Genomic DNA, 17646 nt, shown 5'->3' with positions numbered 1-17646 from the left:
CCAACTCTCATCAGCATATCCCTCTATTCCCTTCTCCCTCATGTGCTTATCTAGCTTCCCCTTAAATACAACCAAACTATTTGTCTCAACCACTCTGAGAGCTCCACCTTCTCACCACTCTCTCTCTGGGTTGAACCTGAGGAAACCCAAAATGCTTCTATGTCCGCGCCACCCCAGGTCCTGGTGCGACGTACTCGGTCTGAATGGTGCGTCGAAGAGCATGGCTGGTTTTTCTGCTCATTTTCTGTCCCCCTTCCCCCTGCTGCCACATATTGTCCTCCAGGTGAGAAAGGAGGGTTGTGCCAGCCTGTAGATTCCAGTAGTGTTGCTGTTTCTCTGTGGTGCTTCTGATTTGAAACCATCTGTTTCAGATGGGCCAATTTGGCCAACATTGATTTTTCTCTCCCCTCCCCCAGCTGGTTGTAGTAACCGAGGATATCGCGCTGTCCTGCTGAGGTCTGAACAGCATTTCCGCTAAACGTGCCCAACTGATTGGGTTGTCAACCCTCCAGGATTGCCCTGGAACCTCCAGGAAGTAGAGACTAATCTCCCGGATGCTGCTGCGAGCAAACTTTGGGAGAAAAATCACGGGCAATAAAAAATCGTTTACATTTTTTTTTCTTAGAACACTTTTTTGTCTATTAGTTATAAAACTGTTGGAGGTGGGATAAACGGCTGTTTGACTAACAGTCAAGAACCATCCAATCGGGTAATGAAGAGTCTATTCGCTTTCTGATTGGTGTAGGAAGGCGGTGCGCCGGAAGGATTGGTGCTTTGGGTAACCAATGGGGGGAGGGTGGAGGCAAGAGGTCATGTGATGACACCTCCAGGAATATGTCCAATCGGTGTCGGCAACCCTATCAACTGATGGCATATGACCCGATTTATGTTTTGGGCAAAGTCTCCATTGTCTGGGAAGCATGCACGAAAGAAAGAATTTATATAGCACCTTTCACTTTACAGTCGATGAATTACTTTTGACGTGCAGTCACTTGTAATTTAGGAAACGCGGCAGCCAATTGCGCACAGCAAGCTCCCAGACAGCAATGTGATCATGACCAGATTAATCTATTTTTTTTAAGTGATGTTGAGGGATAAATATTGGCCAGGACACCAGGGATAACTCCCCTGCTCTTCAAAATATTGCCCTGGGATCTTTCACATCCACCCAAGTGGACAGGCAGGGCCTCGGTTTAATGGCTCATCTGAAAGACGGCACCTCCAACCGTGCAGCACTCCCTCAGTACTGGCACTGGGAGCGTCAGTCTGGATTTTGTGCTCTGGAGTGGGATGCGAACCCACAATCCCCTGGCTCCGAGGCGAGAGTCCTACCCATTGATCCACTGCATGAGGGGAAGGGATATCAAAACCGCTGTGAGTGGGCTACAGGAGTATGGGAGATGCAACTGCAGGCGGTGGTGGTGCGGGCAGCCAATGTCATTGCTGCTGGTACTTCCAGCCTCTCCGGAGGCATATGCACCACCTCGCTTGCCTTGCGACGCTTCCTCCACAGGCAGTACTGTACTATAAATAGAGTATTAAAGTTGACGTTTTTGGCTGGGACCTTGTCATCCGGCTGCCTGTGCTATTGACTCCCTTTTAACCTGAACTGAAGATGTACAACACTGAGGAGACACACCGAGAGCCTTGAAGTGAATGGAGCATTCATGTTCTGAGTGAGATAGTTTTATCCGCAAAATGAATTGGACCGATTGCAGATAATCAGCAAGAACTTGCATTTATGTAGCGCCTTTAATGTTGTTAAAAAAAACGTCCCAAGGCGCTTCACGGGAGCGATTTTTATCAAACAAAATTCGACATCGAGCCACATATAAGGAGATATTAAGACAGGTGACCAAAAGCTTGGCCGCAGAGGTAGATTTTAAAGAGCGTCTTAAAGGAGGAGGGAAAGGTAGTGAGGCGGAGAGGTTTAGTGAGAGATTTCTAGAGCTTAGGGCCTAGGCAGCTGAAGGCACGGCCGCCAACGGTGGAGCGATTAAAATCGGGGATGCCCATTAATACTTATCCTCTCTTCGCCTGACGTGCAGCGAGTCTGCCATCTGTCCCCTGCTGTTGGTCTGTACCAGAAACTGTTCGGACATAACTTCCCCTTCTGAATTTTGTAAAAGAGAATGAAAGGAATACATTTTTTTTTATACAGCATTTTTGTTGTAGGAAAAGCACATCTAAACACTTTTTTAATCATAACAAAATTAGTATGTGGTGTGCAGATTTAATTATTCTTATGAATGAATCTGGTTAGGAAGCCAAGCTTACAGACTTTAACACTCGACATTCCTTGCTCAATCCAGCATTCAGGTCTTGTTCTACACGGGATTTTGGCACGTGTTAGTTGAACTGGATCTTGACACCTCTGCAATGCATTGGCTGTCAAAATCTAATCGCACTGAGTGGAGGGGGAAAAGTGACTTTGTCCTTGAGAGATACTGAATATCCATTTTAAGCAATAAATCAGTTCCGCTAGAGTTCTGACCTGCCTGGATATGGAATTAATTCTTCCAATACCCTATTCAGTAGGACTGGGTGCAAATTTTCAGTCGGATTGCCGACTTTGGTTGGACATATTCCTGGAGGCATCATCTCGTGAGCTCTCGCTTCCAACTGCCCCCCCCCCCCCCCAGCTCCCGCCATTGGTCGCCCGACACCGCCACTATCACAGTGCCCCGCCTTCCCATGGCCAATTGGGTAGCGAACAGACTCTTCATTAACCAATTGGGTGATTCTTGACTGTCGGTCAATCAGCCATTCTCCTCCCCCGCCCACCCCCCCCCCCCCCCCCCGCTCCTGATAGTTTTATAACTAATAAATGAAACTGTTCAAATAAAATGGGGAAAAAAACCACACAATTTTGTTTAATGCCTCCGTGGTTTTTCTCCATTGTGCCTCGCAGCATCGTCCTGGAGATTAATCTTAAATTCCTGGCAACTCCCGGACAATCCTGGAGGGTTGGCCACCCTAGAAGGGGGCATGCTACAGGGAGATAGGAAATACAGCAACGTTCTACGTGTAATAAACGCAGTAGCTAATTTGTGCACTGCAAGGTCCCACAAACGGCAATGAGATCATTAACAGACCATCTGTTTCAGTGCTGTTGGCTGAGGGATAAAGATTGGCCAGGACATTGAGGTGAAAGAAAGGAAAAAATCTAGCATTTATATCGTGCCTTTCACGACCACGGGACGTCCCAAGGGGTTGCACAGCCAATGAGGTACTTTTTTTGGAAGTGTAGTCACTTGTTGTTCCCCCTGCTCTTCTTTGAAATAGTGCCGTGGGATCTTCCACGTCCCCTGGCAATGGGCACTCTGGGGAAACTCCGCGTTGGGCACATCAAGGCCCGTTCTCCCAATGCTAAGGCTTCTGATGGTGTTTTCTTTTCCCCATTGTGTCCCTGTTTCTCTCCTGAATGCACTTCCTCTTGCTGGGTACAAGTGCCCACCAGCCTAGACAGCATAAAGCCAGCGCTGCTCAAAAACAAAACCCCACCTTGAGAACGGCCCGTGATTTACACAGACGGTCGGTGGCTTCTCTCGGGCTCTAGGTGTGGACGATATTCTCTCACTCGTTTTGGAGGAAAGTATAGATGCCTGAAAACTCGTACGTTGAAGAGACAAAGTTGGTGGAGCATTTTTAGTTTTTTTCATTAAAAAATTATTTCTCTTGCGCATCCCTGAATTTAAATCGCTCCACCATTGGTGGCCGTGCCTTCAGCTGCCTGGGCTCTAAGCTCTGGAATTCCCTTCCAAACCTCTCCATCTCGCTCCTTCTCTTTCCTCCTTTTAAGATGCTCTTTGATCGAGCTCTGCCCCAATATCTCCTTCTGTGGCTCGGCGCCGAACTTTGTCTGATTAAGCTCCTGTGAAGCGCCTTGGGATGTTTTACTGTGTTAAAGGCGCTATATAAATTCAAGTTGTTGTGCTTAATTTTGAGTTTTTTTATACCTCGCATTTAATCATTTAAATTTTTTTTTTTTAAAAAGCAGTGACATTTGCATTTTTAATATTACAGCAGCAGTCACTCTCCTACATCTAAGCCCTTGGCCCAGATAAGTACGTGAGGGCGAGAGGGATAGAGGGGTATGTTGATGGGGTGAGATGAAGCAGAGTTGGGAAGAGGCTCGTGTTGAGCATAAACGCTGGCACAGACCAGCTGGGCTGAATGGCCTGTTTCTGCGCTGTTCATTCTACGTAACTATCTCGGTGCCAGCCTAGTTTTCATTAAGAGATTGGCTAACTCGCTTTTCTGTTCCATCCTCCTAGGTACAATACAAAGAAGATTTTGAAAAGAACAAGGGGAAAGGATTCAGTGCCGTGGCCAGCACCCCCGAGCTTGAGCGGATCAAGAAGAACCAGGAAATGGTCAGCAATGTAGGTATCCTCCTGGGGCCTTGATGTGGGCCTGCAGGTCTTGCTTGAAAGAGATGGATATTTGTGTGTTCTTTACATAGAATTTACAGCACAGAAACAGGCCATTCGGCCCAACCAGTCCATACTGGCATTTATGCTCCACTCGAGCCTCCTCCCGTCTTTCCTCATCTAACTCTATCAGCGTAACCCTCTATTCCCTTCTCCCTCATCTGCTTGTCCAGCCTCCCCTTAAATGCATCTATACTATTCACCTCAACCACTCCCTGTGGTAGCGAGTTCCACATTCTCACCACTCTCTGGGTGAAGAAGTTTCTTCTGAATTCCCTATTGGATTTCTTGGTGACTGTCTTATATTGATTGATGGCCTCTAGTTTTGCTCTCCTCCTCACTCTCTGTCTACTCTATCATAGAAACATAGAAGATAGGAGCAGGAGTAGGCCATTCGGCCCCTCGAGCCTGTTCCACCATCTAATGAGATCATGGCTGATCATCCAAATTCAGTAGCCTGCCCCTGCTTTCTTCCCATATCCCTTGATCCCTTGATCCCTTTAGCCTTAAGAAATATATCCAACTCCTTGAATATATTTAATGAATTGGCCTCAATTGCCTTCTGTGGTAGAGAATTCCACAGTTTCACCACTCTCTGGGTGAAGAAATTCCTCCTCATCTCAGTCCTAAATGGCTTACCCCTTATTCTTAGACTGTGACCCCTGGTTCTGGACTCCCTCGCCATCGGGAACATCCTTCCTGCATCTAGTCTGTCCAGTCCTGTTAGAATTTTATAAGTTTCAATTAGATCCCCTCTCATTCTTCTAAACTCTAGTGAATATAAGCCTAATTGACCCAATCTCTCCTCATATGTCATTCCTGCCATCCCAGGTATCAGCCTGGTGAATCTTCACTGCGCACTCTCCATGGCAAGAATATCCTTCCTCCGATAAGGTGACCTATCAAAACCTTTCATAATTTTAAAGACCTCTATTAGGTCAACCCTCAGCCTTCTCCTTTCAAGAGAAAAGAGACCCGGCCTGTTCATCCTTTCCTGATGGGTATAACCTCGCAGTTCTGGTAAATCTTCTCTGCACCCTCTCCAGTGCCTCTGTATCCTTTTTATAAAATGGTGACCTGAAGCTTTAGTATTCTCGCAGTTCCGAAGGCAGAAAGCGAGACTGAGGCACTGTTGGGAACTGCCTAGTTGTGTACGGGTAGCGCGTAGAATTACACCTCCAGCACCCTGCTGATGGCTGGAGGCTTGTGCTTTGCAATCTCCGCAGCACAATTCCCCTCTTGCCTCCTCCAGCAGGTTTCCACCGGCCTAATGGCAACTCTTCGAAATGCTGCCATTTTTCGGAAACCTGCTTTAAGTTCTTGCCATTGCAGGGTGACGATGCAATGAGAGTTAAAGATCACAAAGTGCAATTTATCAAAGTGAATTCAAAAAATATTTTTTTAAGTTCCTTTTATTTTAGCTTTTTTTACTATCATACAGCCCAGAAGGAGGCCATTCGGCCCATCGTGCCGGTGCTGGCTCTTTGAAAGAGCTCTCCAATTAGTCCCCGCTCTCCTCTCTGCTCTTTCCCCATATCCCTGTAAATTTTTTCCCTTCAAGTATTTATCCAATTCCCTTTTGAAAGCTACTATTGAATCTGCTTCCACCGCCCTTTCAGGCAGCGCATTCCAGATCACAACAACTCGCTGTGTTTTTAAAAAAAAAAAAAAAAAAAAAAAATCTCATCTCCCTTCCTTGAAGGGTTCAGGCCTGAAATGTACAGAAATGCTGTTTTGAGGTGGGATTTGCAAAAGGGATGTGCCTCGTACGTGCATTTTGAAATGGGAGGCGACCTCTTTTTGAAAAGCCACTTTGCAATTTGCCAGCAGGTCGGTGACCGGACCTGTGGCAGTTTCCTCAACCAATGCTCGCTGCGTTAACACTTGGGCGCCTGTGTTGACGTCTGAAGTAAAATCTGAAGGTTGTTTTAGTTACTGAGAAAACTAGGTGAAGGGCCACGGCCCAGCAGAGACAGCGCCAAGGTTGAAATGAGACGCGACAAATACAGTGATTAGATGGAGTTCGAGTTTTGAAAAGCTGTGGGAGGGAGGGAGCGAGGGACTGAGGTATGTAAGGAATTCAATACTTTCTTGCAATCTTGCGATAGAACGATTTAGAGTGAGATTGCAAGAGGGATGTGTGTCGGACAGCATATTTTGGAACTTGGGAGCAACAAGCATGGGAAATTCAGAGGAGGAATGGTCATCGTACTACTGATTTAAAATGGAAAGAAATGAGAATGAGATTGAACATGGTGGGAGGGAGAGGGATAGTTGGAACTGGCTCACCCGAGCCCCAATAAACATGCACAATGCATTTGGCAGGATATTCCAGTATCCTCTCGCGGATAGTGGGAGTGATTTGGAGTCCAGTGATATTTTCTGCTTGGATTAATCATTTATCTGGGTTAACTGCTTGGAGTTTGGCAGACTTCCAGGACAACACTATTTCTCAGTTAAGGAGGCTCCAATTGATAGTAGTTTAAACAAATGAAAGGCAGTAAAAATGTTCTGGCAATGGAAATTGTTAAAGGAGGGTGTATCGCTGCATCTCCCAATAATTCTTCAAGTGTGCGAGGCACTACCAAACAATGGCGTCATAAGAGCAGGAGTAGGCCATATGACCCCTCGAGCCTGCTCCGCCATTCAATAAGATCATGGCTGATCTTCGACCTCAACTCCACTTTCCCGCCCATCTTCATATTCCTTGATTCCCCTAGAGTCCAAAAATCTATCGATCTCAGCCTTGAATATACTCAACGACTCAGCATTCACAGCCCTCTGGGGCAGAGAATTCCAAAGATTCACAACCCTCTGAGTGAAGAAATTTCTCCTCATTTCAGTCTTATCCTGATCTATGCCTCCCCTAGTTCGAGACACTCCAGCCAGGGGAAACAACCTCTCAGCATTTACCCTGTCAATCCCCCTCAGAATCTAGCATTAAAGATTCTGCAATCGTGCGGTTGGTTCACTTCACCACCGCGAGGAGGAAATGTAGAGTCAGCCACACCAGAACACTTCTCAGCACCTCCTGACTGCCAGGAATAGGCCAGCATTGGCAGAGGCCTAGACACGGGCCGCAGCCTGCCCCCTTGCCTTTTTGAAGATGTGCAGATGAGGTGTATAAAAATTGAGGGGCCTAGATAAAGTGGATAGAAAGGACCTATTTCCCTTAGGGGGATCAAAAAACAGGGGGCACAGATTTAAAATAATTGGGGGAAGGTTTAGAGGGGATTTGAGGGGAAATTTCTTCACCAGAAGGTTGTGGGGGTCTGGAACTCGCTGCCTGAAAGGGTGGTAAAGGTAGAAACCCTAACCACATTTAAAAAGTACTTGGATGTGCACTTGGGATGCTCTAACCTGCAGGGCTACGGACCAAGAGCTGGGAAGTGGGATTAGGCTGGAGAGCTCTGTGTTGGCCGGCGTGGACACGATGGGCTGAAATGGCCTCCTTCCGTGCTGTAACTTTCTATGATTCTATGTGCAGTGCAGAGAAACTCCAGGGGGAATGGAAGTAACTATTAACAGGACAACATGATAGTGTTGGGGGTGAAAAAGGAGAGGTGTGTGGGCCCCAACGTCCCCCCTAAGGTGCCTGGCCACGCATCAATTGGGAAGGTCCCGCGCAGGCCGCTCACCAGCTGGAAGAGATACCGCGGAACAAACTTAAAGGGACTGCGCACGAAAAATAAAATTAGAGGGAATATTGGTGTGCCCACACCAGCCTTGCTAGTCCAGATGTAACTGGCTGTTTTATCTACTCCCCTTTTTCTGCACTTTTTAAAAAATATTCGTTCACGGGATGTGGGCGTCGCTGGCAAGGCCAGCATTTATTGCCCATCCCTAGTTGCCCTTGAGAAGGTGGTGGTGAGCAGCCTTCTTGAACCGCTGCAGTCCGTGTGGTGAAGGTGCTCCCACAGTGCCGTTAGGGAGGGAGTTCCAGGATTTTGACCCAGTGACGATGAAGGATCGGTGATATACTTCCAAGTCAGGATGGTGTGTGATTTGGAGGGGAACTTGGAGGTGGTGGTGTTCCCGTGCGCCTGCTGCCCTTGTCCTTCTAGGTGGAAGAGGTCGCGGGTTTGGGAGGTGCTGCCTAAGGAGCCTTGGCCAGTTGCTGCGGTACACACTCAAATATCTGAGCTAGCAGTAGAAATAGTTAAATACAAATTATTTGCTGCCTCCTGGTTTGGATTGATAATCTGTACATGAATATGTTGGAATAATGTTGCTTTCCAAATCGGTAATTTTCCTGAATCAAGACGTTCCTTCTCTCTTCCACCCCCTCTCCAAAAAAAACCCTTGCTAATGAGCGACAATTCAGTGAAAAGTATGCATCATCTTGCTTACTACCTCCACTTCTCATCACTGAGACCCAAGGGAGATATTCAAGTGTTGGAGACAGTGCAGAGAAGGTGAGGATTTTTGCTAGCGTCAGGATTTTGAGGTATGAGGAAAGATTGAAGGCTTTCTGCCTGGAAGGGAGTCATGGAGATACACACGATAGTTAATGGTCTTGAAAAAGTAAATGTGGACAACTACTCCCAAGGGAATTGCGAGAGTAGGATAAAGGGAACACTGGGTCAAGCTGACGAAAGGCAACCTTTGGACTGATGAAGAAGTGCTACACACACGTGCGCGCACACACGCACAAAGGTGAAAACACTGAAATCATTGAAGAACTATCAGGATGCTACAGTGAAGGGGGTGGGGCGGAGCGGATGCTTTAGGATATTTTGGTATGGATGAGCTAAGGTGGACCATATGGCTTCCCTCATTCCCGACTATCTTGTGAATACACAGCCCATTAATATTGGCCTGTTAAGCATCCAAATGCCGACTGTAAAGACTCAAAAAAAAAAAAAAATGGACAATGGTCGCTTGGGTGAGGTAATGGCAGTTGCTTGCAGAACCAAACAACAGCAAGTAATCGATGCCTTCAAGGGAGGAGGGGCGGGGAAAAAAACCCAAAGAGCAAGCACACAAAAAACCCGTTGATGCATTTGTGGCAGACAATCGTGACGTCGCTGATATGCAGAGGGAATGGCACTTGAGAACCAGTCCGACCCCTGCAGCCAAAACACTCCCTCAAGCGCAGTTGACGCTAACTGTAGTTACGTGGACACACAGTGACAGCCTGTGCCGATGGACTGACTACTCTGTTCTGTTTTCCATTCCCAGTTCTCTGCGAGGTGTGTGGGGGAGGGGGGTGGTTGGTGAGGAAGAGCTCTTGAAAAGCTGTGATCTTGTGATGTTTCCTATTTTGTGTCTCAATCCTGCAGAACTTGAAGGATTTAAATGAGCACGATCTCTCCAAATGTGCTAAGCTGCTTTGTTCACTGAAGTGAAGTCAACAGGAATTCCAATAATGTGCTTGCTTTCTTAAAAGGCCACGGGCTCGGAGTGCATGTATTGGACCACTCTTGCCCCTTGTATGCTTCCCTAATTATTTCCTCATTTTACAGAAAATTTTAGCGGTGAAATTTTTTTTTTTACCATGGGGGAAAAATTTTGTATCGACCATTTTGGGGCGCTAACGTCGCCTGGGTGCTAATTAACGCCGGCGGTTGTGAAATTGAGTTTTAGCGCCCCAAGAGGGAAGTGGAGTGCTGAATCAAGCGCTCCACTTCCTTCTTCGGGCGCTAATGTCTGAGAGTAGGGCCATGCAGCGCTGCCGCATTCAAAGGCTCTGACATGAATCAACTGTCCAGGGTGGCGCTGTCCAGGGAGAGTATAAATACTTGGGCACGGGCCCAGCTTGCGCAGGACATTCTTAACGGGAACTAGTGAAGGACACAACTAGACCTCCATGTTGTAAAACAGTTGATTAAAGCTTTGTTTAACGCTTAGACCAAGTGCCTAGTAGTTTTCTTACGTCGGGCTCCTTCCCTTCCTTAAAGGAAAGGGCCGTCGCTGCAGGCTCTGCAATTTAAAAAGTACCGACCTGGACCAGCAAGGCAGCTGCAATCCCGCATGATCAGCCCGGCACTCGAGCAGAGTGCCGGGCTGATCTACTTTGCTTACATCGGCCACCTTGCCTTTAATCATCGCCCCCGAAGCGCCGGCTGCCCGATGCGCGCCTCCTGCAGCTGTTGGTGTTTTCGACCGGCGCTGCCGCAGGGGGCGGAAATCAGTTTCGGGTCCGGGGGCGACACGCACGTCGATGACATCACGATCTCCAGGCGAAGGTGATCAGGGCGCAGCGCCGCCGCAAAACTCCCCCTGAATATGGCGGGCGTCGATGTCAGCACCGCATTAGTGCCCCCGGGGGCACCCTCGCCTCTAAATCAGAAGGTTGTGGGTTCAAGTCCCACTCCAGAGACTTAACAAAAATCTAGGCTGACACTCCCAGTGCAGTGCTGAGGGAGTGCTGCACTGTTGGAGGGGCTGTCTTTCAGATGAGACGTTAAACCGAGGCCCTGTCTGCTCCCTCGGGTGGAGGTAAAAGATCCCATAGTACTATTTTGAAGAAGTGCAGGGGAGTTATCTCTGGTGTCCTGGCCAATATTTATCCCTCAACCAACATCACTAAAACCGATTATCTGGTCGTTTATTTCGTTGCTGTTTGTGGGAGCTTGCTGTGTGCAAATTGGCCGCAGCGTTTCTTGCATTACAGCAGTGACTACACTCCAAAAGTACTTCATTAGATTGTCCGAGCGCTTTGGGACGTGGTGAGGTTGTGAAAGGCGCTATATAAATGCAAGTCTTTCTTTCACCCAACAAGCAACTCTTTAGGGACAGTGCGTCCAATTGAGATAAACTAATTGCATTGACTAGGGGGTCAAACTCGAGATTTTCCTGGTCTGTATGCCACACCCCTGCAGGAGAATCTCTCTCACGTCTGTCATTATTTGTCGAAGCCCTGGCAGCAAGAGTGCAGTACTGAGGGAGTGCTGCACTGTCGGAGGTGCCGTCTTTCAGATGTGATGTTAAACCCTCTCGGGTGGACGTAAAAGATTCCACGGCACTATTTAGAAAATGTGACACTGTGATTAGTGAGGGTAACTCCCCTGGTAACGAGAGGCATGATGTTCAGTGAGCCAGTCGCACTACACTGGAAGTTCAAAACCGATCTAGCGAACTGCAACCACATAAGATAATCCTGATTAAACTTGCTGCAATCTCCTATTGGATGATACAGACTCATCTCCCATTAGATGATAGACTCCAAAGGTTTAGGTTTTAACAATTCTCTTTTGCGCAGCACGTCTCAGATTTATGTCAGCTTTGGGGGAAACACGATGACCTAGAATGCTGCATGAACTGCGACACAAATTGATCTCCTCCCGCCCCCCCTCGCACTCTCGCTTTTTCTCCTCTAATTTTGCACGTGATTAGCCATTTTCAGAGACCAACAATCCGAGAAAGAGAGGTAATATTTTTTTTAATTTAGCACGGTGTGTAATTACTGCTGATGCCCTCGAAGGGAATCCAGATAGGAAAATGACGTGTAGTAAAGCTGAATTCATGTCCGCTCGGAGCTCCGTGCTGTGGGGCACGCTGGCTCGTTCAGCTACATGTCTCGGAGTCTGTCTTTTTATGGAGCTGGCAAATTTGATAATTGCTGGAGCTTTTGGCAATTGCAAGCTGTTGAGATTAATGACCACTAGTCTAGTACAACCAAGTAGACCATCTTGACACAACATGGCCCAGGCATTTTAATTATTATTTGGGGATTCACCTCTTGGGCTGCAATCCCACCTGGCTTGGATTTTTAAATATGAACTTGATTTATTAATCTTGTATTTCAAGATATTCATAGGGGGGGTTTCTAACGTCTAGTTTCCACTCAATGCTGGAGGAGTTGAGGATTCTTCCAGCCTCCTGGACCTTTGGCTGATACAGGAGCCAAAATCCTTAAAAGTTTGCTATTTCCCCTTCGGTTCTCCTGTAAGGTGGATGGTAGGACCCCACCGGTACCTCGCCCGAGTGACCATTCTTTATGCGTTGAGTCTTGGCAGGCTATTGAACCATGTAGGGGCATCGGTGCTGAGCCTGATCCTGTTCTCGTGCTTGGTACGCCTGCTCGGACTTTGTGGCATTCCGCTGCAGTACGGCGGGAGCGCTGCACTGTCTGAGATGCCCTCCTTTGGATGAGTTGTTAAACCGAGGCCCCGTCTGCCTCCTCGGGCGAACGTAAAAGATCCTATTTCGAAGAAAAGCAGGGGGGACAGTTCTCCCCGGCGTCCTGGGGCCAATATTTATCCCTCAATCAACATCACTAACACAGATTACCCGGTCATTATCACATTGCTGTTTGTGGGAGCTTGCTGTGCGCAAATGGCCTGCCACGTTTCCTACATTACAACAGTCGCTACACTTCAAATGTACTTCATTGGCTGTAAAGTGCTTTGGGACGTTGAGGTCATGGAAGGCGTTATACAAAGGCAAGTTGGTTTTTTTCTTCTTCAGACCAGAACCCCTTTCTATTTATATATTTAAAAAAAAAAGAAACACGCCCTTGGTAACCACAGCCAATCATCAGCTGCACCTCTGGCTGAGGTTAGGTAACTCACTAGGTTGTAGAATCTAGGACCTACCTGGTCCCTATGGGTCAGTTTGCCCACTGGCCCATTGTACTGAGCTAACTTTCTGCCTTACTTTGACTCCTCAATGCGTGGGACTCTGATGGGCTTCTAGTTTCGGGTTCTGTGCTTGCCACCGATGAGGCTTGCCTGCTACTTGGGAGAAACCGGAGAGAAAATCCCCGAGCCAGCCCTCAATGAGGTTTGTATTCTGCATTTGGCGTGGGCAGTGCAGGCGGTTGGTTTGAAAGAAAGGAAGAAAGAACGTGCATTTCTATAGCGCATTTCATGACCTCCGGACCTTCCCAAAGCGCTTTACAGCCAATGAAGTACTTTTTGAAGTGTGGTCACTGTTGTAATGTAGGGAAACGCGGCAGCCAATTTGCGCACAGCAAGCTCCCACAAACCGCAATAAGAGAAATGACCAGATAATTTTTTTTTAGTGGTGTTAGTTGAAGGATGAATATTGGCAAGGACCCCGGTGAGAACTGCCCTGCTCTTCTTCGAAATAGTGGCCGTTGCGATTGTTTGCGTCCACCTGAGGGGGCAGATGGGGCCTCGGTTTAACGTCCCATTCGAGCGTTGGGAGCTGGGAGCTCCCTCGCATGATCCGCAAATCTCCCCAGTGGACTCGCAAATAGGTTACTTTAACGAGAACAGCTGCCTGTTTTTTTTTTGAACGTTGTGTGCTGGCGTGGGATTTGCATCGAGGAAATGTTGATGTCACGGGGCACCTCGGCACAGTGACAGCTGCTACTTTGGTATGAAGTGAATCAAAAGTTCATTACAACCGGTGCCATAAGACTTGCGAGTCTGTTGTTAGCAGCTGTTTCTTTCAGCCGAAACTAAAAGGGGGGGTGGTGGGTGGGGATTACTGTAATTGAGTTGCTTTTAATGGAGTCAGCTTTGCAACCTTTCTGATTTGATTGTCAGTGAGTCTTTCAAGAGTAATAAATATCGTCCTGTGTCGTTCACAATCTCAAACATTCGCCATCCTCTAATAATTTGCTCTTCAGATTTAGAAGCTAATGGGGGTTTCTATGAGGCACACAGCGGGTTACATTGAGGACAATCGATGACTGACTGACTGACAGACTGTAAATGTAGTAGAAGAACACCTGGGAATCCCGGGCCCAAGACCGCACAAAGTGGAGGAGAAGCATCCGGGAAGGCGCCGAACACTTCGAGTCTCTTCGCCGGGAGCAAGCGGAATCCAAGCGCAAGGAGCGCACGTCAACCCAAGCACCCCACCCACCCGCCCCCTTCAACCACCGTCTGCCCCACCCGTGACTGAGACTATAGGTCCCGCATTGGACTCATCAGTCACCTGAGAACTCATTTTTAGTGTGGAAGCAAGTCATCCTTGGTTCCTGAGGGACTACCTAAGAAGAAGAAGAAATGTCGTACAAAGTGGGAATACTCTACCATAATCCAATGTTTTGTTTCACCACTTCTCCCTCGCACTGCTCCTCACCTAGAGCTTGAGCGCCAGTTCCCTGAGCCATAACCGCCCCACCCCTAGCTGCTTGTCCAATTCTTCGCACAAGCCTCAACAGTGAGCGTTGAAGAGCTGTTCAATTATTTTGAGGGGGTGGGGGAGGGGAAGGAAGGCATGTCACAACCAAGCCCAATTCTGTCCCCCAGTCAATATGCAAGCGCGCGCGCACAAACACACACTTGTATTAGTGGTTCAGTACCACAGCAGGCTATTATCTATTGAGTTATTCTATTGCTTTTTTTTTTTTGTTGCTTCCATTATTGAGTAGTGATGTACAGCAACAACTTGCATTTATATAGCGCCGTTACCATAGCAAAACGTCCCAAGGCACTTCACAGGAGCTTCATCAAATAAAATTTGACACCGAGCCGCATGAGGCGATATTGGGACGAGAGGGGTAGGTTTTAAGGAGCGTCTTAAAGGGGGAGAGAGAGCGAGGCAGAGAGCCGGAGAGTTTTAAAGAAGGAATTCCAGAGCTTGGAGCCTAGACTGCTGAAGGCACGGCCGTCAATGGAGGGGGAGATAGAAATTGGGGATGCGCAAGAGGCCAGAATTGGAGGTGCACCGAGATCTATCTAGGTGGGTTGTAGAGCTGGAGGAGGTTACAGAGGTGGAAAGGGGAGAGGCCGTGAAGGGATTTGAGAATTTTAAAATTGAGGCGTTGCCAGACTGGGAGCCAACTTTAGGTCGGCGAGCACAGGGGGCGATGGGTGAACGGGACTTGGTGCGAGTTAAGACACGGGGCAGTGAGCACAGGGGGCGATGGGTGAACGGGACTGGGTGCGAGTTAGGACACGGGCAGCAGGGATTTGGATGAGGCCCAGTTTACGGAGGGAGAGGCCGGGTTGGAGAGCATTGGAATAGTACAGCGTAATGAGACCCGTTTGGAGAATCTTGGGTTTCCTTGAATGCCAAATTACAAAGCGATTCACCATTCTCGCATTCTGTTACAACAGGACCTGTTGCAAGATCGGCCCATATGTGCTGCACTAGATGGAGGGGATGGAGCCAACATCTTTTTGGCAGATCAGATCAGACTCTCCAGCTGACATTTCAATTGTCCAAACTGGACCTGGCTATCTTGGCAGCATCACTTTTTTTTTTCCACTTCCTCACTGATGCACAGATCCTGGGAAATGCTTATCCAGTGAATGTCAAATCCAGTTACATTTCTTTCTTTGGCTATTCCTTCAGAGAGGTGCCCTTTCCAGATTGGTAACCTCCGCGTAGCTACTGAAGGGATTGACTTGTGTTGTCAGGATTGGTCTTTGAGCAAGTCGGTTGCAAAGGTTAATGGCTGGCTCTTGAGGCCTAGAGCGTGGAAGCTAGGACACTCTGCAAGATCACCCACACTTGTGGCAGATCTCCCATTGTGTCTGCTTTCAGGATACACAGTTTATGCTTTTATAAGCTGTGATTGTTACTCAACAAAAGACCAAACTGTAAAGAGCCTTGGAGGATTTGCTTTCTCTTCCTTCACCCCCTCCAAGCAGTTTGCTGATTCACGGTCAGCAGGCACCAAGTACCACGCCCATTACTCCCATTTGCAGCCTGAACCGTGCTCGGGAGCCTTGGTGTTGCTGTCGAATGAAAACCGAAGGCTATAGAGTGCCCTTCATGTTAAGATGGTCTTCGCTCACTGTCAAAGCGCACACACGAAGAATGACCACTCGTTGAGGTACTGGGCGGCAGCAGTAGCTGCCTAACTCTAGTCAGCAAATTCAGTAAAGAATGCAAAGACACTACCTCCTCCCTCACCCAGTCCCCAACCTTCGACATAGCAACAGGAGTAGGCCATTCCGCCCCTTGAGCCATTCAATTAGACCGTGGCTGATGTGTTTTAACTCCATTTACCTGCCTTGGCTCCGTAACCCTTAATACCCTCGCCTAACAAAAATCTATCTGTGTCCTGAAAGCCTGCCTTGTTGCCGGTGCATTCGACCTTCTCCCATGATCTCTCTCTCTCTCTCTCTCTCTCCCTCCCCCTCCCTCAGACAGGGCCTCAAATCCCACCCCTGGATTATTTTGCTACTCAAAGTGGTGTAGAAGTTATACTGTGGGGAAAATAACGTTTATATTTTGAACTACTGTTGAGCAATGTTCCCGTGAAGCCGAGCAGCTGTCTGGAGGTCCCGCGCAGGCCGCTTACTGGCTTTACAATGGGGTAAAACCGCGCATGCGCGGAAATTTGAATGGGCCGCGCACCCGAAAAAAAATTAGCGGGAACGTTGCTGTTGAGTACGGAACAGGGTTGGTTGTAAAATGCACCTTCTCTGAATCGTAGCCAGTATATGGACGGTCCGGTGACAGAAAGCACAGGACGCCGTTGCTTTCATGTGGCTTCCTGTGATTCTCAAAAAAAAACACACTCTGATACCTTTTTATGGTGTTTTTTTATTGTTCTGTTGCAGTGACTAATTTCTAAAAATGGAAGAATCCAATTCTTGCAACGCTCGTCTGTTCGCCCATGCAGTGGGTGTTTTGCCTTTTTTCAAATTCTTGAGTCATGTTAAGCTTGCAGTTTTGTCTATAAAGGGGGGGGGGGGGAGAAAGGGGGTGTGCTGAACTCAGGTGGAAATACTTTGTGCTGAATCGTGTCCTGTGCTGAATCTGCACCACCAGCTCTCCCTCGGTGAAATCCCTCTTCCAACCAGAAAAAGGGGGGAATGCCAGTTTTTCATCTGCCAGCTAAAAACGCATTCTCCAATCGTACGTTTCAAAGCCTCGCATTCCATGGTGTGGTGGGGGGGGCAAGCAGGAGATATGGAGGGGATGGAGGTGTGGGGGGTGGGGGTGGTGAAGGAAGAGGATATAGAGGGGGAGGGGAAGGAGCTATGGAGCAGACTGGGGTGGGGGGTGGTTGGAAGAAGGGGTTATGGCGGAGACAGGGAGGGGGATTATAGAGGGAGAATGGGCTATGAGGCTGGGGAGTTGGTAAAACTGAACTCAATGCTGTGGCGCTAAGGAGGGGTAAATAAATTAGATGAAGTTCCCACAAGTGCAAGATATCGGGTGGGGATCTGACCAGACTGGTGCAGATTGCAGCTGATGCTGATTGCCTCAGTTCATGTATGAAGAGCAGCCATTTGGGGGGAAGGTACTGGTGGGCAGCCTGTGCCTGTGGAACTGAACCCAGCAAGAGTCAGCACCTTGGAGAGGATGGGATGAGGGAGCGGTGGGGTGCGGGGGT

At 48.1% G+C, this 17646-nt stretch overlaps 1 protein-coding gene across 3 annotated transcripts in view; it reads left to right on the top strand.

Annotated features, from left to right (window-relative positions):
* Positions 1-17646, top strand: part of LOC147100932 (uncharacterized) — a 94167-nt gene that overhangs the window by 54725 nt on the left and 21796 nt on the right. For all 3 annotated transcript variants that reach the window (XM_085966028.1, XM_085966029.1, XM_085966030.1), the window contains one exon: positions 4278-4385. In XM_085966028.1, the coding sequence (XP_085822154.1) occupies positions 4374-4385 (12 nt within the window). In that variant the 5' untranslated portion in view covers positions 4278-4373. The remainder of the gene's footprint in view (positions 1-4277; positions 4386-17646) is intronic.

Source organism: Somniosus microcephalus, chromosome 24 (genome assembly GCF_052327205.1).
Source record: "Somniosus microcephalus isolate GS21.2 chromosome 24, FLI_Smic_1.0, whole genome shotgun sequence".
NCBI lineage: Eukaryota > Metazoa > Chordata > Chondrichthyes > Squaliformes > Somniosidae > Somniosus > Somniosus microcephalus.
Note: the sequence above shows the minus strand (reverse complement) of the source record. Positions and strands in the feature narration are given on the sequence as shown.